Raw genomic sequence first — 26,539 nt, 5'->3', positions numbered from 1 at the left:
TATGTAGTCACACAGACATAAGTTGCAGGACCAAAACTAGTGAATAAAATTTAAAAAATAAAACTCGACTTACACTCTGGAAAATACATTTTGATTTCTTATTCTACGTCTTCAACATCTCAAGGTATTTTATAAATGATATTCTTCCATTAGCAGACCTAAGACCATGACAGTTGAAATTAATTTTGGATAATGAAGACAATATAGAATAGACTGCACTCAAGTATGTCAAAACAGAAATATGATGTTTTCGGAGCAGTTACATTTGAAGCTTTGCAATGTACGTAAAAACTTTCACATCCTTTGGTGTTTTGTAAACACTGACCGGACACAGCGTGTACACTGGATGCAGCGAGTCATGATGGTTTTGATCAGAGGCCCAATGTTCTTGTCCTCCACTGCTCTTTTCCCTTCTGAGAAACGACTGCGGTCTGAACCAAACTGCATGGACTGATCCTGGTAAAACAGCCAGCAAAGTTACGAGGTCAAAACTGGAAGCTACTCGTAGTGAATTAGAGTTTACAAATCTGTTGTACAATAGCAACACCTGGCATTTCAGGTTCTCCTAAAAGTAATACGAATGACCTATACTGCTACATAATGGACAGTAAGTTGAAATGATTTATTTTGGTACTTTTGGTTATGTAACTCTTCAGCCTACAAGTGATGTTACAATTACAATGAAAGTCCTAAACCAAAGGCTTTCCATAGACAATTACCTGCAGGTCACACTCTCCTCCCTGATCACAAATGGGGCAGTCAAGTGGGTGGTTGGCCAACAGGAACTCCATTACTCCCTCTCTGAGGTTAGACACAGACACACAGAAAACAAGGGAACTGCTAGACAAACAACTCAAAAAACTGCTAACACAATAAATGTTTATGAAAGCTGGGTTTGGTGACATTTAAAAATTTTAGATTGGAATGATTATATTTTGTACCTGGCTTTGCATGTCTTCTCTGAATTGGTGAGAATATTCCAACCTTTCATGACAGGCATGGCACAGGCTGCTACTGGCTGCGACCATAAGACAAAACACACACATTTAAATATTTGTAGTGACTTCCAGAAGACTTCAGTTTCATTGGAAACTTACATTTGCATTGCATTTTGTGTCACCAGTTATCCATCTTCATGATGAAGTGGTACAGAGGAGGGTTTTCTTAAAAAGAAGACCTGAAAGTTTAGCTACAAATCGCCAGAAGGTACATCTGAGATGCAAGCCTAGATTTGATCTGTTTTGGTGAAAGAAAATCCTTCTCTGCTCTACTCCACTATGGAGCTAAGAGTGGTGATGCAAAAATGCAAAACTTGCACTGTGCACAATTTCTCCAATCACAGCCACATAAGCCTATAACTTCTGGGTTGTCTGGGTGTCTTGGTGGCTTTCCTCACTGTTCTTCTTGCACAGTCACTCAGTTTTTGAGAACAGTCTACTCCATGCAGATTTACCATAGAGTGCCATACTGTTTGTATTTCTTTGTAATTGATGTAAATAAAGTCCGAGACATATTCAGTGGCAGCTTTACCATCAGAGAGCCTCATCCAAAACCACCACAAAAAGACTCCAAGCTGCCATTGATGTTAAAGGGGGCAACACACAGTATTAAGAACAGGGGTATGTAAACCTTTGATCAGGGTCATTTGGGTCGTTTCTGTTGTCATTATGATTTAAAAAGAGTAAACACAGTTGTTTGACAATAAATGGCTTCACCCAACCACTAACCATGAGCAAAAAAAAAAAAAAAAAAGTTATTGTATCATTCATATTCTCTGAAAAACAGCCAAAAAAATTAGAAATTCTGCCAGGGTATGTAAACCTTTGAACAAAAGTGTAAGTCACACCGGAGTATAAGTCGCATTTACAACTTCAGGCAACAAGAAAATTAATTTAATCACTGCATTATTTAATTGTAAGGCATACACAGTGTTAAGAAGCACAGCTAACATCCAAATTAATGTCACTATACTAGGCACAAAAAGTGAGTAATCTCTTTCTCTGCAGCTGCACACACACTTTGCAGCAGTGAACCCACAAGGGCAAGGGGAAAGAAAGTCCCCCCACTTAAAGGTCCACTTTTGTAGCCATGTTAAAGACTTTTTTTGCATATAATAATAATAACAACAACAACAACAACAACATTAATAATGATAATAATACTTCGAAAAAATAAACTAATAATTTATTATCATCACTGACTTACTATTTGTAATATTTAAAAATAAAGTATTTCTGCCTAAAACCCAGGAGCTTCATACACTAAATACCAAGTATGTAGTGTATTATTTTAAAAATGACTGTATAATTCCTATCCTAAATCCTACTCAAATTGGTCTTATTTCACCATTGGCACTCAGTTGACTACACTGCGCCTCATTGTCAAACCCGCCGACATGAGAAAGTGAGGACAGCAATAGGACAAGTGGATCTTTCATTCTACTTGTTGTATTGGACAAGTTCCTGAAATGTTTCATGTCTATGCCTGCACTAATTTAAATGTGCAACGTCCTGGGGACATGGAAAGGCTCACGTGTTTTAATGGTGACCATAATAATTTTATGACATTGCTGACCACATGGCATTTTATGACAATGTTAAGGTGCCCTGACACTTGCATGACTTTGATCTGTGCACTTGCAACGATCGTCATGACGATCCCACCTGCTGTGTTCCCAGCTGAACGCTGCACTTTGTTACATTGGCTGCCACATGTTGTGCGCTGGACGCTACGTATATAAAACAATTATTTTATAGCGGATTAATCATTTTCTCTGTGAGTTGGCTGCTGAAAACACCTCTACACCGGTTTACAAAGACTTTGAGACAAGTTTACGCTCGTGCATGGCAGAGTACGTGCAAGTGCGTGGATCAAAGTCATCCAAGTGTCAGGGGGCCTTAATGGACATCATTCATTGATCAATTTGCATTCACATATAACATGCATACAAAGGGTTTAGTTATGTATCGTTAAACACTAAAAAAACAAAGAAAAAACAAAACACAAAAACAAAGTATGCCCATGAATCTAGCAGCAAATGGCCCATTAAAATTGCAAAAATGCCCATTGTGCTCAGCACTGAGGGGCCAATGGCCCATTCACGTTTAAGGTGCGCTGACACTTGCACAACTTTGATTCACGCACTTGCACGGCCTGTGTCGTGCAGGAGAGTAAACTCATCTTTAACGGGTGTAGACTGAATGTGAGAGGGGCGCCAGCGCATGCAATTGTGCAAAGAGAATTTTGAATAGTTCAAAAAATCTTTCATGCATAAATGTTGTGCAATGTGGTGCGATCTGCTCGCCAACACTATGTGCAGTTCATCAAGTTGAATAAAGTAGAAGTGAACAGAGCGAGTGGTTGCATCAGCGCACCGCATCAGAGTGCAGTTTGTCTGAACGATAATAACGAGATGTTAAATCTGTCACAAACATACTTTTACAGCTGCACACAAGAAGGAATGAACATGCAACTGTTTTATCAAGCCATGACAATGTAAACATGACAAATAATTACCTTTTTAGATGGCTCCAAATGCTTTCTAGAGCTCATTCAGCGCACACATGAACGGCTGCTGCTGGAGCGGTCCTCTATGATTCAGTAAGATTAGAGCCGTTTTCAGCAGCCAACTTGCAGCGAAAATTATTAATCCGCTACAAAATAATAATTTTATATACGCAGCGTCCAGCACAGAGTGCGTGGCAGCCAGTGGAACAAAACAGGGCGTCCAGATGGGAATACAGTGGGTGGGATCATCACAACAACATGCGTGTATCAAGTATCAGTGCACCTTCACTCGCTGAATCATTGTATGTGGAACAGAGCAGTAGTCCAAGAAAAAGGTGAGTCCAGTGCAATCCCAGCTCACTGGCATTTAACGGTTATTGTTTATGTTCTGTTTCTCTGGTCTGCACTCAGTTGTAACTCTGCCGGTGTTACTCAGTTGTTATTTAGTCTGCACTTTTTTCTGTTTAGTAATGACATTTATTCATATATGCTTGAAATTAACATGGCTGCTAATTGTATTTTATCTCTGGAGCCTGATGATCACCAAAGACATGAGGAAAAACTCAAAGGAGTAACACCATCATTAAGTACAACCCAACTCCATTTTAAACACAAAATAATTGAGCACAGTTATGAATCTTCCCCCCGATCTCTTGCTTATTTAAAACAAAAGAGATAGTTTAATGTTGTGTTTGTCGTTTCATTGTCATGAAAATATATGGAATCTTGATTTTTCAGTGTGTAATTCACAGTGGACTATAAATGACAGGAACTCCCAAATTAGTGAAAACACACACACACACACACACACACACACACACACACACACACACACACACACACACACACACACACACCTTGCACTTTGGAAAATACGGTAGTCTATTAGTTAAATACCTCAAAAGGAGATGAACAGATTTCAGTTAGTTCTGATGCCCCCTTCACATTGGTGTATTCGTAGAGCTGCTCATTGTGGCGTATCGTCTACGCTGAGTTGAGCAGCTCTACGCCCACTTTTAGCAGCTCTACGTCGAGTTTTTTCTTGCTACGCAACAGTATGTTGAGGGCTACGCGCGTAGGATGGAAGAAATTAAGCATGCTTAATTTTCTTCAGCGTAGAGCGCTGGACACAGGTCTGCATCACACAGCGTTACTGCATGCAAGTCTGTGCAACATTGCGCTTCTGTACACAACCAAAAACTGAGTGCTGCATCCAGAGTGAATCAGCTGAGAACATGATCACACAGCCCACAGCACCCGTGTGCTCATAACAGGGAATCGAACCTCGTTGCATGTCGGTGCGCTCATCAAACGCCCCGATCTTGGCAGTAATGATGTAAAAACCTCATGATACAGTCCACTGTTTTCCAAGTGCAGTGATGTTGTTCTGCACAGCCGGCAGGAGTGAACTGGGTTTAAATAGTGGCAAGGTACACGCAACTGTGTGCACACATTAAAAAAAGCGAACACACGCAGCTGCAAGTATGAAACGAACATGGAAAAAGGCTGAGTACGCGCGCATTTCGGGCATATTTAAATGACACACAACGCTGCAATACGCAGCTCTACGAATACGCCAATGTGAAAGGGGCTTCATATGTCTTGGGCCAAAGAAGCGATGACTAAATTTTGGTGTAGATCTGTATCAAGGGGTAGATCTTGCCTTTGACTTTTGACAAAAGAGAAATAATTCCATAGCAAGTATCCAAAATACTCCAGCATGTCACCATGTCAATATTCTGAGTTGATTTTAAGTCCACATTTTGGTTTGTATAAAAGCAAGCATATACTGAATAACCCATAAGATTGATCATATACAGCAGGGGTTTTCAACGTGTGGGAGACTGAACCCCCCTCAGAGAACAAATAAATAGTTGCCCCCCCCCCCCCCCCCCCACACACACACACACACAACACACATACAATTTCAACATCTTTGTGTATTTCTTTTTATTCTTTCACACATCTTAAACACATTTTAAAAGTATTTGTGTGTTTTTAAGGAATTCTGTATGCATTTACACATTTTGTCATATTTTAAACATCGTTTTTAACAGAGATGTTAAAAAAACGATATTTAAAATATGACAAAGGGTAAACACATGTTTAAAATGTTTGAAAAGTGTGTAAAATGTGTGAAAGAATAGAAAGGTCTTTGTCTTTGGCATAACTAACACATTTTAACATAAGTAATATTAATTCAACTTCAGGGATGGGTATTGATAAGATTTTATCGATATGGATGCCATTAGCGATTCCGCTTATCAATCCGATTCCTTATCGATCCCCTTATCGATGCCTCCTGTGGATTTTCTGTGTACTAAAAGTAGGCTTCACAGGTTTTCTATGTCAACAACATTTTGAGTCTTAAAGTAAATAAATATGAAATTGGTCACTGGATCCTTGATCTGTGGACATAAATAAAAATAAACAAAATCTGTAGTTTTTCTCAAAAGCATTTCTTTTCAGACATTAATGGCATGAATGTCACTCCATACCCATGAGCTCAGCTCAGCTCAGCTCGCTGCGCTGCAAGTCAGCATCAATGTAATTCATACAGAACACAAGGCGTCTCATTTTGGGAGGAAAAAATGTTTTAGTCTGTTGTAGTTTGTTGTCTGTGTGACAATGTTTGGAAAGAGGTGTCATTTGATTTAAAACGGTGATTCGCTTTGAAGTTATTAATTCCGACCGGACTCTAACTTGACTCGGCAGAGAGCGGCGCAGCGTTTTGAACTGTGCGAATGGAACGGAGGACAATTCTCGTTTCTTGCTCACAACAAGACAAGAGTCCCAGTTAGTAAATTTAAAACACACAAAAGTGACTCACGATTGACATTTTTAAATGGCTTTGAGAGGGGTTAAGAAGCAGAGTTGCCACTTCTGAAAAGCAGCAAATCAATGAACCAACGAAGCAGTGGGTCGAAGCACGGCTTCGTTGCTTCAAGAAAAGCCGTTAAAGTAGAGGTTGATGAATGGTTAATAAGCACTTTGTTACCTTTGGAGCTTTTTCAATTTCCACCAGACACATACGACAGTTCCCCGCCACAGAGAGCCGCTCATGGTAACAGAACCTGGGAATCTGAATTCCTGCCTTCTCACAAGCCTGAAAGAAAAGCAAGCAAACATTAGCTTCCCAAAAGGGGAATGTGGGGCCACAACCCCAAATCACAAAAAGCTGAGACCATATGGAAAATGGTGAAAACAGTGTAAGGAATTCTTACACTTACTTTCACTTCTGTTTCATTCCACAGACGTTTTGTTTGTTCAACTTCACTTTATGGTATTGATGGTACCAAGTGATGAAGCATGCCGGGTGTTATTTTGTCCCATTGCAAACATATCTTAAGGTGTGCAGTACTGGGTCTTCACACATTCTCTATTGAGGAAAGGTCAGCACTTATGCCTGGCCAGTCCAGTAACCGCACCCTCTACTTTTGCAGCTATGCCTTTATAATGTGTGCAGAATGTGCACACATTATGGTAAATGGATTGCATTTATATAGCGCTTTTCCATCTGCATCAGACGCTCAAAGTGCTGCAAGTTTTCACTTATGCTTTCAAGCATAAGGTTAAGGCAAAGACACTTGAAGATGCATCTGGAGTAAAAGTAGCTACAGAGCGGAGTATAGACCCTGCCTTTTTATTTCAAAGGCTTCTGGTAATTTCAAGGGCAGGGGATGTTTCTATGGAGGAAGTCCTTGAGCATGACTTAAGTCCATTCCCTCCTGCACTTTTTGAGGCAAATTATGTGTTCAGAAAACAAGAAAAAGCACAGCTTGTCAAAGCAATTGATCACCATGCCTGCACCCAGTTGTAAGATGCTGTCACAAGTGAAGTCCCCAAAACAGACCATTACGTGCTTGATGATGGTTCCTCAATTCATCATATGCCGTGGAGGAAAGGCACAACCTATGGTGAAATAGCTGACGTGGATTTCACTGTAAGAAACTATGAAAAACCTACTGTTGTGTTTGATGGCTATCAATCCATCCCTTCTACAACCCCAGTCCAATGAAGTTGGGACGTTGTGTAAAATGTAAATAAAAATGTAATACGATTTGCAAATCCTCTTCAACCTATATTCAATTGAATACATCACAAAGACAAGATATTTAATGTTCAAATTGATAAACTTTATTGTTTTTGTGCAAATATTTGCTCATTTTGAAATGGATGCCTGCAACACGTTTCAAAAAAGCTGGGACAGTGGTATGTTTACCACTGTGTTACTTAGACTTAGACGACTTTATTCATCCCACCAGGGGCAATTAGTTTCAGCAGCTTGCGTACTGGCACACAAAACACAATAACCACCCAATACAGAAAAACACGTAGAAAATAAGTTAGCCAAAAAAATAAATAAATACATAAAATAGAATAAAATAAAATACCATGGGATACAGTGTCATCACAACCATCTAATATTATATATATATATATATATATATATATATATATATATATATATATATATATATATATATATATATATATATATATATATATATATATATATATATATATATATATATATATATAGACCCTACAAAGAGCACAGCAGAGGGAATAAAAAGATTTTAACAACCGGTTCGTCCTGCAGACAGGTGAAACATAACGACGACCTAAAGGCAACAGGGAAAATTCACCTGCCAGCACGTGACCAGGAGAAGACAAAATACAATTTGCCTTCCTCAAAATTTGCTGGTCACAAAAACTGGTTAGATCCCTAAATTTCACTCCAGTGATCTTTGAACATATTTTTATAATACTATACAAACTGTTTTTATCTTTCAGTGCAAGGCTGGGAAACCAGCAGATGAAAGAGAAACACAGGAGACTTTCAATAAAGGACTGATAAAAACGACACATAATAACAGGACTGACAGAGAAAGAGTTCAGTTTGCGGAGGGAGGAGGAGGATCACATACATCACCTTTCCTTCTAACAACACTCAATAAGCGTTTGGGAACTGAGGACACTAATTGTTGAAGCTTTGTAGGCGGAATTCTTTCCCATTCTTGCTTGATGTACGACTTCAGTTGTTCAACAGTCATATGTTGTTCTCCGTTGTTGTATTTTGCGCTTCATAATGCGCCACACATTTTCAATGGGGGACAAGTCTGGACTGCAGGCAAGCCAGTCTAGTACCCGCACTCTTTTACTACGAAGCCACACTGTTGTAACAGGTTCAGAATGTGGCTTGGCATTGTCTTGCTGAAATAAGCAGGGACGTCCCTGAGAAAGACGTTACTTGGATGACAACATGTGTTGCTCCAAAACCTGGATGTACCTTTCAGCATTGATGTGTAAGTTGCCCATGCCATGGGCACGAACACACCCCCATACCATCACAGATGCTCGCTTTTGAACTTTGCGTTGGTAACAATCTAGATGGACTTTTTCCTCTTTTGTCCAGAGGACACGACGTCCATGATTTCCAAAAACAATTTGAAATGTGGACTCATCAGACCACAGTACACTTTTCCACTTTGCGTCTGTCTATTTCAAATGAGCTCAGGCCCAGAGAAGGCGGCAGCATTTCTGGATGTTGTTGATGTATGGCTTTCGCTCTGCATGGTAGAGTTTTAACTTGCAGTTGTAGACGTAGTACGAACTCTGTTAACTGACAATGGTTTTCCGAAGTGTTCCTGAGCCCACGCGATAAGATCCTTTACACAATGATGTCGGTTTTTAATGCAGTGCCGCCAGAGGAATCGAAGGTCACGTGCATTCAATGTTGGTTTTTGGCCTTGCTGCTTACGTGTAGAAAGTTCTCCAGATTCTCTGAATCTTCTGATTATATTATGGACTATAGATGATGGAATCCCTAAATTCCTTGCAATTGAACATTGAGAAACATTGTTCTTAAACTGTTGGACTATTTTTTCACCAGAGTTGTTCACAAAATGGTGATCCTCGCCCCATCTTTGCTTGTGAACGGCTGAGCCTTTTGGGGATGCTCCTTTTATACTCAATCATGACACTCACCTGTTTCCAGTTAACCTGTTCACCTGTGGAATTTTCCAAACAGGTGTTCTTTGAGCATTCATCAAGTTTACCAGCCTTTTGTTGCCCCTGTCCCAGCTTTTTTGAAATGTGTTGCAGGCATCCATTTCAAAATGAGCAAATATTTGCACAAAAACATAAATGTCTATCAGTTTGAACATTAAATATCTTGTGTTTGTGGTGTTTTCAATTGAACATAGGTTGAAGAGGATTTGCAAATCATTGTATTCTGTTTTTATTTATATTTCACACAACATCCCAACTTCATTGGAATTTGGTTTGTATAAAGGACAGTACCCATTTAAGACGAGAGCAGAAATCACATATGAAAGTCAGTGTCATACCTAAAACAAAATTCAATGGAAAAAAGGAGGAGTTCTTATCAAATGGTGAAAACAAGCAGGCCTAGATCAATATCATTAGTGAACGTTTGCGCAATAGTGGCTGTAAAGTCATCAACACAGAAGGAGATGCTGATTATGATATAGTTCAAGCTGCTATCGCTGCTTCTGCATGTTGCAGTACCACATTGGTTGGGGAAGATACCCACTTGCTGATCATGCTACTGTATCATATGGATCCAGAAAGAAAGAGTTTATACTTCCGTTCAGACAAAACAACAAACTGAAACGCATTCTTGTTCATATCTACTGTTTGTACACTCATTCACGGGGGGCGATACCACCTCCTGGATATTCAGGTTTGGCAAGAAGACAATCTTCAAAAGATTCATTAAACATGATGAAGCTGTTCCAAGGCTTTCACAAAGCCCCAAGAGACTCCTGGAGAAATCAAAGAATTTGGGAAACAAGCAATGGTAGTAATTTCTGGGGGAAACATACAAATTCACTCTCAGCACTAAGGTCATCCATACTGAGGAACAAGGTGGTCACTACAACATCCTTTGTGACGCCAAAAAGACTTCCCCCAACTACATCCTCAACAAATTTCCATTCCTTGCATGTTTATTACCAGATTATGGCATGGATGGGGAAAGAATCCACACTCCAAGCAATTGACTGGGGTTGGAAAATTGAGGACCATTCCTTGAGACCTGTAATGTGTGGAAATAAGGTAGCACCAGACAATCTTTTGAAAGTTGTACATTGCAACTGCACCACAGGGTGTACAACACAACACTGTACATGTGGGGGGGTATGGTCTTCCATGCACAAGTACTTACGGGGCACGCCAATTTGAATCATGTGAAAACCCGCACAACCAACTATCTTTGGACCAAGATGATGATGATGACAATGACAGTGGAGATATTTAAATGTGACAGCACTGTTGCAATAGAACTTCTTTTGTATTTAGTGTTTGTGACACTACAGTAGTGTTCAGAATAATAGTAGTGCTATGCAGGGGCATGCTGGGAACATTTTTCAGCCCGGGAGTTTCATATCCAACCGGCCCACAAACCGCCAGCGCACAGGGATAATAAGAGTTCTGCTGTGGCATTTAAATCCAGCATTTATGTGCTGACTGACTGTGAAAATTGGGTGGCTTATAATAGAAAGTAAAAGATAGTTAAAAGAATAACGGTATTGTTAACTCACCAGTGCACCACCTAAGGCTGGCCTTACACTATGCGATTTTTGGCCCTTTTTCAGCTGATTTTTCACTCATGCGAGAATGTTTTGGATCATGCCAAGTTTCAGCTTAATAGTGCATCCTGCATAGTGCAGTCTACATGGAGTAACGAGCTGCGTTTAACATCTCACGACCACCTCCCGATGAAGAATCATATGGTCGGATGAAAATCAAACCCGTTTGATATTTTGGTCGGCCATCGTGACTCGTGAGGGTTCTGTGCTGTTGAAGCAGCACTACAAGCGTCTACGCACTGATTACATCGCGCACTGTGCATGAGCAAACACCGGAGAGAGCAAACAGTGATCTCATGTAAAGTCTTGTGTTTTTTTTTTTTTTTGCGTTCCGTCGCAATAACCTAATTTCATATTAAAGTTCATGCCTATCAGCGCGCACAGTGAGTGGAATCAGGTGGGGGGAGACTGCACGTATATGCGTGTGTGCACGCACACACACACACACACACACACACACACACACACACACACACAACAACAGGATTTACGACAGATGAGCACAGCTGTAAGACTCCGTATGAAATATAGTTTATTTATACAACAGTGTAAGTAGCAGCACCTGTTATGAATGTTTATGTTTTCTTTTTTTACCGTCCTCTCGTGAATCATGTTGCTGTCTGCTGTGTGTGCGCGTACGCATACGCATATGCGCTCAGTCTCCCCCCACCTGATTTCACTCACTGTGCGCGCTGATAGGCATGAAATAAAAATTTTTTTAAAAGAAAAAAAAAAAGTTTTGCTTTTGGAAACACCAGTCCGACGTGTGGTTTTTGAACGTACAATGTGAGCAGTCAGATCACATCAGAGCATCGGGCCGTACAGTGTGAGACCATGAATCGTGCGCTCTGAACTTTTAATCCCTGCGGTTTTGTCGCACAATTTGAGCTGGAGCCAAGTACAACGATTGAAAATATCATACAGTGTCTGCCCAGCTTAAGTCAGTGAAGTCTGTAAGTAGCTGGAAGAGGTGGTACTGTACTACAAATGTTAGTACGGCTGACATCCTGGCATCAACAGGCACGTAGCCTGTTATTCCAGGCCCTATTTACCATTTCCCTCTTCACTCTGTCTTCTTGAAAAAAATATCTGTGAGCTTTGCACACTTGGCAGCATCTTCCTCCAAAGCTTTTCTTTTCTTAATCTAGCTTTTTCAGCTCCACCTGGCTTTTTTCTGTCCATCTTTTCACTCACGGGTAGCGCAAGTCCCATCTGAGCGCACAGGCTTGGTTGGACTGAACTAACTGTAATGAATGCATAGGGGTGTTAAACGTGTAATGGTATGTCCCTGCCTTAGGCTTTGGAAAAGATAACAAAGTTGCAAAAGAAGCACTCTTAAGTTATTTTCTTGTGGATTTTCATGATTATAAAACATTTTTAACACTTAATGTCTTCTCTTTAAGATACAGCAGCCCAAGTGTCTTGCTGTGTAGCCTAACAGTTAGTGGTGGTCATATATGTCTGCATATATATTAACACCCCCTCACAACGGCCCCAGGTTGGACCAGCCCACTGGGAAAACTCCCGAATCTCCCGATTACCCAGCACGCGGTAGGTGCTATGTGACTAAAAAGATTAATCCAGGTTTTGAGTATATTTCTTATTTTTACATGGGGAAACAAGGTACTAGTAGATTCAGCAGATTCTCACAAATCCAACAAGACCAAGCATTCATGATATGTACACTCTTAAGGCTATGAAATTGGACTATTAGTAAAAAAAAAAAGGTAGAAAAGGGGGTGTTCACAATAATAGTAGTGTGGCATTCAGTCAGTGAGTTCATCAATTTTGTGGAACAAACAGGTGTGAATCAGGTGTCCCCTATTTAAGGATGACGCCAGCACCTGTTGAACATGCTTTTCTCTTTGAAAGCCTGAGGAAAATGGGACGTTCAAGACATTGTTCAGAAGAACAGCATAGTTTGATTAAAAAGTTGATTGGAGAGGGGAAACTTATTACGCAGGTGCAAAGATTATAGGCTGTTCATCTACAATGATCTCCAATGCTTTAAAATGGACAAAAAAAACTAGAGACGTATGGAAGAAAATGGAAAACAACCATCAAAATGGATAGAAGAATAACCAGAATGCCAAAGGCTCACCCATTGATCAGCTCCAGGATGATCAAAGACAGTCTGGAGTTACGTGTAAGTGCTGTGACAGTTAGAAGACGCCTATGTGAAGCTAATTTATTTGCAAGAATCCCCCGCAAAGTCCCTCTGTTAAATAAAAGACGTGCAGAAGAGGTTACAATTTGCCAAAGAACACATCAACTGGCCTAAAGAGAAATGGAGGAATATTTTGTGGACTGATGAGAGTAAAATTGTTCTTTTTGGGACCTAGGGACCGCAGACAGTTTGTGAGACAACCCCCAAACTCTGAATTCAAGCCACAGTTCACAGTGAAGACAGTGAAGCATGGTGGTGCAAGCATCATGATATGGACATGTTTCTCCTACTATGGTGTTGGGCCTATATATCGCATACCAGGTATCATGGATCAGTTTGGATATGTCAAGATACTTGAAGAGGTCATGTTGCCTTATACTGAAGAGGACATGCCCTTGAAATGGGTGTTTCAACAAGACAATGACCCCAAGCCACTAGTAAATGAGCAACATCTTGGTTCCAAACCAACAAAATTAATGCCTCGCAGATGTGAAGAAATCATGAAAAACTGTGGTTATACAACTAAATACTAGTTTAGTGATTCACAGGATTGCTAAAAAAGCAGTTTGAACATAATAGTTTTGAGTTTGTAGCGTCAACAGCAGATGCTACTATTATTGTGAACACCCCCTTTACTACTTTTTTTTTTTTTTACTAATAGCCCAATTTTGTAGCCTTAAGAGTGTGCATATCATGAATGCTTGGTCTTGTTGGATTTGTGAGAATCTACTGAATCTACTGGTACCTTGTTTCCCATGTAACAATAAGAAATATACTCAAAACCTGGATTAATCTTTTTAGTCACATATGTCACGTATGTCAAATGACATCATCAGTGTGATGTCATGGACATTTTCATGAGGGCACAATTTGACTCTGTAATTGTAGCAACAGTAATGGTATTCTGTTCACAGGTAAAGACTTCTTTCAATGTGTTTTTCCAATCGTAATTTTAAGTGTTTTTGAGACACTACATCGCATGATGTCAGTTTGACGTCAGAGATATTTTCAAGTGGTGTTATTTTACAGATTGGTATCATATTTATATCTACTGGTAATACATTTATAGTGTCTAAACCAAACAGGAAAAAAGTTTTCTGTACATAGAAGTGTACGGGTGCGGCCATTTTGAAATTACGCAAATTAACCACTTTCCCAGGGCCAAAATTTTGGCAACTTTTTTTTCTGGAACTTTGGTCAGCCTAATGATTAACATAAACCAAAAAAAACCTTTTGTGTAAATTTTTTGGGGTAAATTTTTATATTTACCCGACTAATTGTAATGATTTTGAGCTTTACTCACTTTTTAAACACACTGCTATTATTCTGAACCCAACTGGGTGCAAAAATCTGTGCTTGAACCAGTAGTACGAATGTTCACTGCTCAAATGTGGGATTCACCAATATATTAATTTGTTTGCAGAGTATGAGTGTAACAGAGGACAGCAGGTGGTACAGAAGAATAAGAAATCCTCCCTCTCTGAGGTCAAAAGACGCTCTGGCAACAAAGAGCCGATGGGTTTTAGCCTCGCACTTAGAGTATCTGCCTCCCATCCTGGAGACTGAGAGTTCAAGCCCAGTGTGGGACAAAGCGACGCAGGTTTCATGAACAAATTTAAAACTTCCTCAAACCATACATACTACGCACAAATGATGAACGCCCAGTTGTCCTAGAAAATGCAAAAACACACCCATTTTTAATAAAATGCATATTATACTGACAATTCATTTTTAGAAAGGTTTTATTAAGAATTTAACTTAGCAATTTAATATAATTAAGTTATTTGATTCACTAATAACTGACCAAATATATTAAATGACCATGAAATTGACATCTTGACGAACATGCGCTGATGTAAAAGTCCTCTCTCTCTCTCTCTCTCTCTCCACCTCCCTCGCCCTCTCTCTCTCACTCCCTCACTTATTGTTTTCCTGCTGAGCAAACACAAAGCCTTTCAACTGTAAAATAAACTAAATTTCTAAATGTATCATCAGGGGATATGCTAAGGCGGTGCTCACGGGAGTAACTGGATAAACACTGAAGGATTTTGTTGGTTTTCACGTTCAGCAGAGAGAAGTGAATCTCTGTTCGGCTGTCCTCTTCAGCTGTGCTACGAGCTGCGGCTTCACAGCCTCAGGACTTTGAAGTGGCTGATTTTCAGTAACAATTCAGTTCTTTATTTGTAAAATCTGTGCTCTGAAGGACAGACCATTTGAAACCGAGAACCGGGCGGAAATTTGCCGTTACCGGTGGAACAAAACTCGTCTCTGGTGTGGTACATGGAAGAAACAGTTCGTCTTCAGCGCAGAAACTTTCTCCTCCTCCCGTTCAGCAGTAAACAGCAGAGAGCACGAGAGAGGTTTCACAGACGTGGCTTCTCTCCAGTATCGGAAAATCCTGCAGGTCGGATCAGGAAATTCCGACCTGCGAATTACATCAGTATCGGAACCCGATACCGATCCAGGATCCAGGATGTTGATTGCTGCTTACGTGCTTTGCCCCTTCTATATTGAAGAGCGACACTGGCGGAGTTGTGAACCTCTGTGCCCATGTGACGTCACACATTGCTGTTATAGCAGCTGGCATGGCCGCCTGCTGGTGGCTTTAGACCAGCCATACAAAAACGCTCTTAACTTTAACAAAAATGATCACACAGACCTACAACTTTTCATATGGGCTCTCAATATCATAATCTACCAACCCAATCATAAATTATTAGTGGGTTTTCTTTTCCATTAAGATATATGCAAGGTGGTAAGAAAAAAAATTGGCTGGAACACCAAGGGGAGGTGATGGTCTAGTGGTTAAAGAGTTGGGCTCGAGACCAGAGGATCCTGGGTTCAAATCCCATCCTGATGGAAAATCATTAATGTAGTCATTAAGGTGAATGTGAGGCATTATTTATAAAGCACTTTGAGCATCTGATGCAGATGGAAAAGCGCTATACAAAAGCAGTCAACTTAACGTGTGCGGAGAACATGTATAGACAGCAAGAGCATTTCTGCGTGAAGCCCACTGCCTTTAATGAAGCCCAATGAAGCCCATTGCCTTTAAACATTTTTCCTCATTGGTTGACAAACTGGAGGTTCTCTGCTCATGTTTTGTAGACACTGCTTTAGTACCAAATCATGATTACACTCACCTGTTGACATGACATGCTTGAAGTAACTTTTTTCTTTGAATAACATTTTTTCTAAGTTTATACCTCATTACTAGACCTAAACTGCCCCCGTTCCAATTAATTTTTTTGGAATGCGGTGCAGGCGTGAAATGCAGGATGTATATTAACAAATAAAATGCTAGTGATCACAAAAAACATGAAACTCCCTCTACAGAACAGCGGACAACTGAGACAAATGACAACATACTAATACAATAACATGCTTTTGGAGGGTGGTATGCATTTTCAGAGGCCCTCCATCCATGCCCAGTCGCCCAAAATGACAGATATTCACCCGGGTTAGACGAGGGTGAATATGTCATTGCATACCGCACGACAACTGCAAGTTATTTGCATTATTATCACTTACTGAGATACACAACACGTGGAATCACATTAACAATATTTAATGTCATTTCAAAATGCACGACACCCAGCAAACGCGTACATAAAAAGTTGGCTCACTTTAAGTTTTGTCGTGTTGGCTGGTATGCGCTGCTCTCCAAATTCGCCAGTGCATCCTCATCAAGCTGGCTGCTTTGGCTGCTGTTCATTGTCGGACTATCCATGAGAAAATCATCTGTAATATCCATATTGGGACCAACACACACTTCTCACCTTTTCGTCTGCAGACAGTTCTTGGGCTGCGTACGCTATGGCATCATCAGTTTATGCACAGTAGGTGGGTATTGGGATACCCGCCCGTTACTGCAGGCAGGTATAGCCAGGTAGCATAAATGTAAATCTATGCTACCGGCCCAGCAACGCCTCAGTAAGTGATAATAATGTACAATGAAACAGAAGTCAAAGTAAATGTAAGAAACTTTTTTAAGTATTTCCCACACTCGTAATTGCTCAGTCTCCCACCAAATAAAATTCATCTGGAGCTGCAAAATACAATGACTTTTAAAGTGAATAAAGTAAACAGATTATAAAATTATTTTATATGTGGCAGGAAACTGATCAACGTGCAATCAAAACCAGGACCTTCTTCCTATGGGGCTATTATCTGTCGTAACGTTACCTGCAGCACGGTTGTTCCAGGCTCCACCTCCACTGGTTTGCCATCCACAAACACCTCTACCATGTTGCTGGCAGCACGTACCGGAGTACACACTGCAATAAATACAAAAGACCAAAATTAATGCGCTAATAACAACAACAACAACAAAATATACAGATAATGCTTTTAAAAAATATAACATTACACAATGAAAAATAACCTGAAAGGCAGTACTACAAGAAGTTAGAACTAGTGAAGGACTCAAGGAAAAATGATCCATCCTCACCATGACTCTGTGACACAACATGCTTCATCTCACAATGTCAGAAAAATTCCAGGCTGCAGAAAAGTTTCAGGCTGCATCCTTAAAACTACATTTACTCTTGAGATTAATGCTATGCAACCTTTACATCAGCTACTACAAAACTGATTTACTTCTGGAGCAAACTTGCTAAAAAAATGTTAAAAATGTTTTAGGCACATTTAACTTTTTTAAGGCTAATATCTCACTCGGCTGCGCCACCTTGCGAACGGCATCTGCGAGGAAAGTCATGCAGTTCAGTGGGAGTTTCACAGCCGTTCGTGGTCCCCTTGCCTCAGTCACGAGGCAGAGCCCACACATTGCTTGATTTTTTAACAGACCAAAAGTTCACACAATAAACTTCCTCACCGTGAGGGGTACAAGTACAACTCTCTACGCCGTCTCTGTGACTCCAAACATGCGCAACGTGTGGGATCACTTGTCAGGGGCTGACACACACTTTTCCTTTTATATGATCAGAGAGGACCAGCACTTCTGGAAGCGGCCAAACGAGTCCAGCAGCCTCCACCCACCCGCCATGCACATGCATGAGCGGGCTGGATGTGTCCTGTCCAACCACGGATAAACCACAGAACCGGACTCATTCTGTTTATCAATTTATTTTTCTGAGGAAAGAAGTGAAAATTAAGTTTAATGCTGCTGGTTAGATGCATGCGCATGAGCGGGCTAGACACGTCCTGTCTGGCCACCAAGGAGCCGAGCCATCTAATGGATCTATGTTTTTTGCGTGGTCTGCCTGCACACATGCATCACCCTCTGGACGTGTCCTGTCCTGCCATGGAGGAGCTGCGCTTTCTAATGGAACTAAGTTTTAAGTGTAGTCAGCCTGTCAATGCACAGTCCGACTGTGCACGCTCGCTGGACTCGTCCTGTCTGGCCACATAGGGGCCACAGGAACCGGATTTACCACATTTTTCTCATTTTTCAATTATTTATTTTCCTGAGGACCGCAGTGATGCTGCTGGTCGGTGGCGGCCCTCATGCATACAGGGACAGCTGGCAACACCTGTGTGGCGAATGTGGACAAGATGATCCGGATTTATTGTTTTTATTTTCATTATCTGTGAAGGCATCACTAGAAACTGAGAGATGCAGCTCCTGGACATCATTGCGTAAGTCTCTGAGTCATTGTTCACACTTTTCTTCTTGTTTTTAATTATTAGTTATTTATTATTTTAGTATTATTTTCTGTGCTTTCACAATTTTCACAGCCTCTTTCACATAATAATGTAATAGTCCACATCCATCCTGAGCACTGTGTGTACAAACGTGTCATCATTTCAACCGCGCCAGTGGCGCTGTACATCTCTGAGAGTGCCGTGCAGCATTTGCATGCAAATCCTTGCGTCTGCAAAAAACACCGGGGCCGCTCGACTTTCACATGAGTGCTGCTCGGCATGTCAGTGGCACTCATACGTTATGTGTGTGCACTGCTCGAGATTTGTGGAAGTATTTTCTCCACCACTCCAGACGGCACTCAGTGGACAGTCAACCGACGTGTGCGTGAGTCGCAAGGACCAATTCAGTGAGATCCCACATGAAAAAGATTTTTTGGCTGTATTTGCGTGATTTTGTGTCTCTGCCTCCTCTCCGCCAGTTGTGCATCAGTGAGATATTAGCCCAACATTTAATGTTGTCCAATGATGACAACAAAAGAAAAAGATATTAGTGGATGCCTAATATGTTTTGCACAACATGTGTCAAAAACATGGTCCTTCACAAAGAAAGCGTGACAAAAAAAAAAGATATTAGGGTGAGAATGTTTCTATTCAAGTATTTATCAAATTATCATGAAGAAACAGGATATGACGATGATTACTGAAAATTCTTTCAGAATGAATAAATCTAAATAAAGAATTAAAAGGTAGATACCTGGACATACAAAGATATGGATGCATGCACATGCGTGCGTGCGTGCACGCATGTGTGAACGCACACACACACACACACACACACACACACACACACACACACACACACACACACATAAAGCCTTACCAGTGTTGCAGGGAGCCAGGCTGCCTTTGGCGGCTCCTGCTAAAGCTCGGCCGACACTCGGCAGTCGCAACATCATGCTGTGGTTGAAATTAGAAAGAGCAGCCATTTTGGTCAAAGTTTGAATTTTAACACAGGCAGCCAAAACCAAACCTGCAAGCATTACATAATAATAATGATGATGATGATTAAAAAATAAATAAATAAATCACAGTTATTCACAGCAGACATAGATGAATTGATAAAGTTACCAAACTGATTCTTGGCATGGCAGATTTGTGGCAAAAACTGTTGATATGTATGTAAATAATTTAGGAATTATGGGTACAAAACCACTACTAAAATGATGCAAATTTGTTATTTGAATCACAAAATACCATGAGCACAACCAGCTCTGTGCAGACACAGATAGTGAGGCACAGACAACACATGTTGCAAATCACTTGTAACATGGGCAGCGCAGTGGCTTAGTGGTTTGCACTGTTGCCTCACAGCAAGAAGGTCATGGGTTCGATTACCACCTGTAGCCTTTCTGTGTGGAGTTTGCATGTTCTCCCTGTGTTTGTATGGGTTTCCTCCCACATTTAAAGACATGCAGGTTAAATGAATTGGAAATTTTATAATTGTCCAGGTCTCCCTTGCAAAAGAGATCTCACTCTCAATGGGACAAACCTGGTTAAAGAAAGATTAATTTAAAAATATGAAGTTTTCCCTGCATTGTACAGGCCCAAAGGTGAGTACTAATGAGGCCAAACACTTCATTGCAATAGTTCAAACTTCATACCCATGTAAATAAATAACAGATACACAAATAAATAAGTAAATATATCAAATAAGAAGAATTGGGGGTGCCATGGACAGCTGCATTCTACTTTCCTGCTGAGGACATGAAGTGAAACTGTAAAGAGACTATTTTTGACTTATTTTCATAAGTGTTTTTCACAATAAAAGAATTTAAATTTCAAACCATTTTTAAAAGATAAGCATCCTGTCACTTTCCAAGATTTTATTAAACAATCTGGTTACTCCACTGCCATCTCCTAAACATTCCCATGCCTCCACTGGAATGTCATCTGGACCAACTGCCTTTCCACTCTTCACAGCTGGGTATTCACCACAGCCATTCCATCCTTTTTGAAAGATCAACTATCATCTGTCCTTCCACATTCCTCTCCTTGATACCATATCTACTCATTACTTTCTCATCACCTAGCCTATGTTCCCTTCACTAACATGCCCATCAATCACCACTCTTTTGTGTTTGGTACACTCTCCACGACCTCATCTAACTAACTCCAGAAATCATCTTCATCTCACAACCTACCTGGAGAGCATATGCACCAATGACATTCATCATCACCCCTTCAATCATTCCTCTACTAGTATTTTGCCCTTACTAGGACAAGAAAATCAGTTAGAGACCACACACGAAACAAAAACAAACCAAATTATCAAGAAGCATTTCAGTGTTAAACAAAGCAACATGTTCTGGATCACAAATCACTCCACATCCAATACTGTTCTATTGACTTACTGGATTTCAATTACTGTGTAGAAATCTGGTGCAATAACTACATGAGTTCAATAAAATCACTAACTATTCTTCAAAAAAGAGCAATACAGGTCCTTCCTAATGTCAGCTATCAAGACCATACTCACTCACTCTTCTTAAAGTCAAAAATATTCAAATGAACAGAAATCGTAAAATTCCAAACAGCACAGATCTTGTACAAAGTAAGAAAAAAAAAAAAAAACTCCTTTTACCAAAAAACATACAGAAATTGTTCAGGGATCAAAAGGAGATATATCAATTAAGAGGGAAAAATAACTTTAAAATTAATAAAATCTGTACAAACAAGAAAAGATTCTGCATTTCATTTTGTGGGGTGAAACTGTGAAAGAGCGTGGGTCAGGTGTTAAGGCGGCGTCCAAACATTCAGCAGTTTGAAACAAAATATAAAGAATGTGTTTTCACAGGATACAGGGATGAATGGCGGTGTGAGCGTCACTAGGTGTTCACAGGAAAACATTATTATCTATTTCTATATTTATCTTTGTCTTTTTCTGCAACCCAAATTCCGATGAAGATGAGACGTTGTGTGAAATGTAAACAAAAACAGAATACAATGATTTGCAAATCCTCTTCAACCTATATTCAATTGAATACACCACAAAGACAACATATTTAATGTTCAAACTGATAAACTTTATTGTTTTGTACAAATATTTGCTCATTTTGAAATGGATGCTTGCAACACATTTCAAAAAAGTTGGGACAAAAGACTGGGAAAGTTGATGAATGCTCAAAGAACACCTGTCTGGAACATTCCACAGGATAAGAGGTTAATTGGAAACAGGTGAGTCTCATGATTGGGTATAAAAGGAGCATCCCCAAAAGGCTCAGCCATTCACAAGCAAAGATGGGGTGAGGATCACCACTTTGTGAACAACTGCATAAAAAAATAGTCCAACAGTTTATGAACAATGATTCTCAACGTTCAATTGCAAGGAATTTAGGGATTCCATCATCTACATCATCTGAATGCTTATTTCAGCAAGACAATGCCAAGCCACATTCTGCACGTGTTACAACAGCGTGGCTTCGTAGTAAAAGAGTGCGGGTATTAGACTGACCTGCCTGCAGTCCAGACCTGTCGCCCATTGAAAATGTGTGGCACATTATGAAGTGCAAAATACGACAAGGGAGACCCCGGACTGTTGAACAACTGAAGTCGTACATCAAGCAAGAATGGGAAAGTATTCCACCTACAAAGCTTCAACAATTAGTGTCCTCAGTAAACGCTTATTGAGTGTTGTTAGAAGGAAAGGTGATGTAACACAGTGGTAAGCATACCACTGTCCCAGCTTTTTTGAAACGTGTTGCAGGCATCCATTTCAAAATGAGCAAATATTTGCACACAAACAATAAAGTTTATCAGTTTGAACATTAAATATCGTATCTTTATAGCGTATTCAATTGAATACAGGTTGAAGAGGATTTGCAAATCATTGCATTCTGTTTTTATTTACATTTTACCCAACGTCCCAATTCATTGGATTGGGGTTGTATAATATAGAGCATACCGATTTATGCATGCTTCGTAAAGTCTACAAAGCATGAATATAATGGTTTCCCCTTAAATCAAACATCTACTACCAATGCCTCAATAAACAATCACAAGTCTTTGTGTCTATTTTTCTCATAATTCCATCAAATTTGAAGAACTCTGCAGTTTTACTGAAAATTCAGCTGTATATCCCCCATTCTAATCCAATTACATTTGTTCTGCATACCTGATTGGTTAACCATGTGAGATTTCAGAATACAAAACATCACATTGACGGTGGCAAAATAATCGACCATTCCACATTTGATGCATTACTCTGCGCTCTGACCGCATTGCTACGCAAATGCCAATAATGGAGCTGTCAGCTGAGATCAAGTAACCATGTGAGATTTCAGAATACAAAACATCACATTGACGGTGGCAAAATAATCGACCATTCCACATTTGATGCATTACTCTGCGCTCTGACCGCATTGCTACGCAAATGCCAATAATGGAGCTGTCAGCTGAGATCAAGAGAAACTAGTGCAGTGATGACGATGCAGAAATGGGTGAATTTAAGATACCATACAAAAGTATAGATGTGGATTCCGATACAGAATTACTCAATACAATTGACGAGATGGAGAAATGTGTGGATATGCTCACAGAATTTCCAGTTTGGCATGACGACGCTGTTGCTATGGTAAGCTTTGACGAGCTGACCACACCCTTTGACGATTTACAGAAAAATAAAGCGTGCAAACAATGGAATTGGATTAGAATGGGAATAACCCCCTTGTGTCTGATGATTTGCGGATGTTAATGCTAGATTACAGTTGCAAATATATTTACCGGCGACGCATCATGATTTTACCCCTTTTGTATTTTGTGGCAAGATTTTTTTTTTTTTTTACTTTCAGAGAATGTGAAATTGGAGCTGGAATGTGTGCATGTACAGTGAGGAAAATAAGTATTTGAACATCCTGTGGTTTTGCAAGTTCTCCCACTTAGAAATCATGAAGGGGTCTGAAATTTTCATTTTAGGTGCATGTCCACTGTGAGAGATGTAACACTATATAACAAATTTTTATTTTTGTTTTGTTCCTGGGTACACAGTGTGTTTTCCTAACCTGAAATGCCTTAAATAAATAGAAAATAGCTGTTATTCCACAGAAACTTTGCTTCTGTGATCAGGACAATGATATTTTGAAATCTGTCTGTTTTCAAGAATATTCTCGATTCGCCTTCACTAATACTGAGTAGTCTTCTAGAATATTCTTTAACTGCTAGAACTGTCCAGAATTTTCTTGAAGTTTCCAGAATTATCTAGAAATTTCAAGAAACTTTTAGAACTTTCTAGAATGTTAAAAAAAATAAAATCAAAGTTTGTGCTGAATGTAGTCATTTTTCCATAGACTTTAGACATAAGCAGTTGAAATATAACACTTAGAAGCCAGGAACAAAAATTGTGTTATATAGTGTAATCTAAAAAAAATATCTGGACATCACAATGTATGATTTTTTTAATAATTTATTTGTATGTTACTGCTGCAAATAAGTTTTGAACACCTGTGAAAATCAATGTTAATATTTGGTACAGTAGCCTTTGTTTGCAATCTTCAGTGCTCTTACTGAGGGGTTGTTTGCCAAAATCTCTCAATACGAGGTCTGTCCAAAAGTAACGGACCTTTTTATTTTTTTTTCAAAAACTATATGGATTTGAATTACGTGTGATTGCATCAGCCAAGCTTGAACCTTCGTGCGCATGCGTGAGTTTTTTCACGCCTGTCGGTTGCGTCATTCGCCTGTGAGCAGGCTTTGAGTGAGCACTGGTCCACCCCCCTCGTCGGATTTTCATTGTCAGGGAAATGTCTGAACGATTTGGAGCTTTACTGCATCAAATTTTTCCAGAAACTGTGAGAGACAGCCAGGTGGACACCATTCACTAAATTCATATGGGTTTCAGGGATGATTTTATGGGGATCACACAGATTAAGGAGTGTTACAGTCGGTTTAAAGACCGCCCACAGTGGCTGAGAGCGCGCCGTATTCCGAGCGGCGATCGACAGGTTGAAACGACCAGATCATTTCCAAACTGAATGCTGTGTTGATCCGGGACATCGTCTGACTACCACAGAAATGGCAGAAGACGCGGACATCAAGACTTTTTCGGCACATTCCACTGTTACAGAAGTTTTTGTCATGGAAAGAGGAGCGGAGGAATGCGCCACCATGCCGCGAATGGCGCGGGACAAAACCACAGGAATTTGCGCATCGGAATGGAGCCGCATGGCGCAAAGCAACGCCGTGATGAAGCCTCACAGGACATGTTCTGGCATGTCTAGCTAATCCACAATTTCTCGGATAGTCACACGACTGAAAAGCCACCGAAAACCGTCTGAAAGCCATCTGAAAGCCGTCCTGTGAGACCAACACGGAGGTGGTTTTGTGCCGCGCCATTCGCAGCACGGTGGCGCACTCCTCCGCTCCTCTTTCCATGACAAAAACTCCTGTAACAGTGGAATGTGCCGAAAAAGTCTTGATGTCCACGTCTTCTGCCATTTCTGTGGTAGTCAGACGACGTCCCGGATCAACACAAGGGCTCCAAGAACCATCACAGGAACCACTACAAACGTTGTCATGTTCTATTAAGTATCACTAGTCATCAAAACGGATCAATACGCTCAGTTACGACCTCCATGACGTGAGACGAAATGAGGGTGGTGTGTGACATTCATGGAAGATTTTTTGACAGGCAAAAACATGCTCCACGAATATCAAGAATATCACGCACTATTAAGAATCCTATTCAGATGCGTTAAGTCACGTTAGAATGTCAGGAATGTGTCACGAATGACAGAAAAATGACATTCGGAACGCGTCTTGCTTATGTGTAAACGCACCTTAAGAGATTGTTTCTGTTTACCATGGCATTTTGAATGTTTTATCATGTTAGCTACACAAAATGAGGCCACTTATACCCTCTACGATGACGGCATTTGAACTAGCCAATCAGCGAGGAGATCCGATCAAATATCGCTAGGTGCGTGTTTGCCTTATCCGGCAAAATATTCAGTCAATATTTTAACCGCTAGAGGGCTACAAGTAGTGAATACACTTGTCCGCCTTGTGTTAACTCCAATGGCATTTTGGAACTGGCTTCGATGCCTATATACTCAAAGTGTTATTTGAAAATTAAGTAGATGGACGCTAAGGACACCAAAGCATTTTTTACAGTATAATACATGTACATCTATTATCGGCTCTTGTTGGTTCCCACCGGCTCCTGTCGGTGTTTACTCTCACCTCGTACGGAACACGTACTATCGTTAGCTAACAGTGCAACTCAAGGACACACGTAGTGCAACAAGATCACTAGAACACGAACTCGTACCCAGTACTGTTCACTACACCATTTAAACATAAGTGATAATTAAATAGATTTACATGTATAACATGCAAATCTTGTTACCTTTGACTTTCTTGTCCACAACAGCGACAACCAAATCTGCTAATCCAAAGTTAACGGAAATGGTATGATACCCTTCCAGTAAAATGAACTCTATATTTTCAAAATAAAAGTCACATCTATGCTTTTTGTCTCGACTTCAATGTGATCTGCGGTGGGATAGATGGATGGATAGTTGGCGTTCATTAAAGGTATAGCGATACAGTTCCTTGAAAAGGTTTTTATTTTATAATTATTATTGTTGTTATT

At 40.1% G+C, this 26,539-nt stretch overlaps 1 protein-coding gene across 1 annotated transcript; it reads right to left on the bottom strand.

Annotated features, from left to right (window-relative positions):
* Nucleotides 1-294: 294 nt before the first annotated feature.
* On the bottom strand, nucleotides 295-26,428 carry ndufs1 (NADH:ubiquinone oxidoreductase core subunit S1). The gene is made up of 7 exons (XM_034173457.1): nucleotides 26,294-26,428; nucleotides 19,775-19,851; nucleotides 17,476-17,567; nucleotides 6,506-6,613; nucleotides 942-1,018; nucleotides 720-801; nucleotides 295-456 (listed from the first exon to the last, which is right to left on the bottom strand). Exons 2-7 carry the CDS (start codon nucleotides 19,848-19,850, stop codon nucleotides 295-297), a joined length of 597 nt encoding a protein of 198 aa, XP_034029348.1. The 5' UTR covers nucleotide 19,851; nucleotides 26,294-26,428.
* Nucleotides 26,429-26,539: the final 111 nt, after the last annotated feature.

This window comes from Thalassophryne amazonica, chromosome 1, assembly GCF_902500255.1.
Source record: "Thalassophryne amazonica chromosome 1, fThaAma1.1, whole genome shotgun sequence".
In the NCBI taxonomy this organism is placed as follows: Eukaryota; Metazoa; Chordata; class Actinopteri; order Batrachoidiformes; family Batrachoididae; genus Thalassophryne; species Thalassophryne amazonica.
This window is presented reverse-complemented; position numbering and strand designations above follow the sequence as displayed.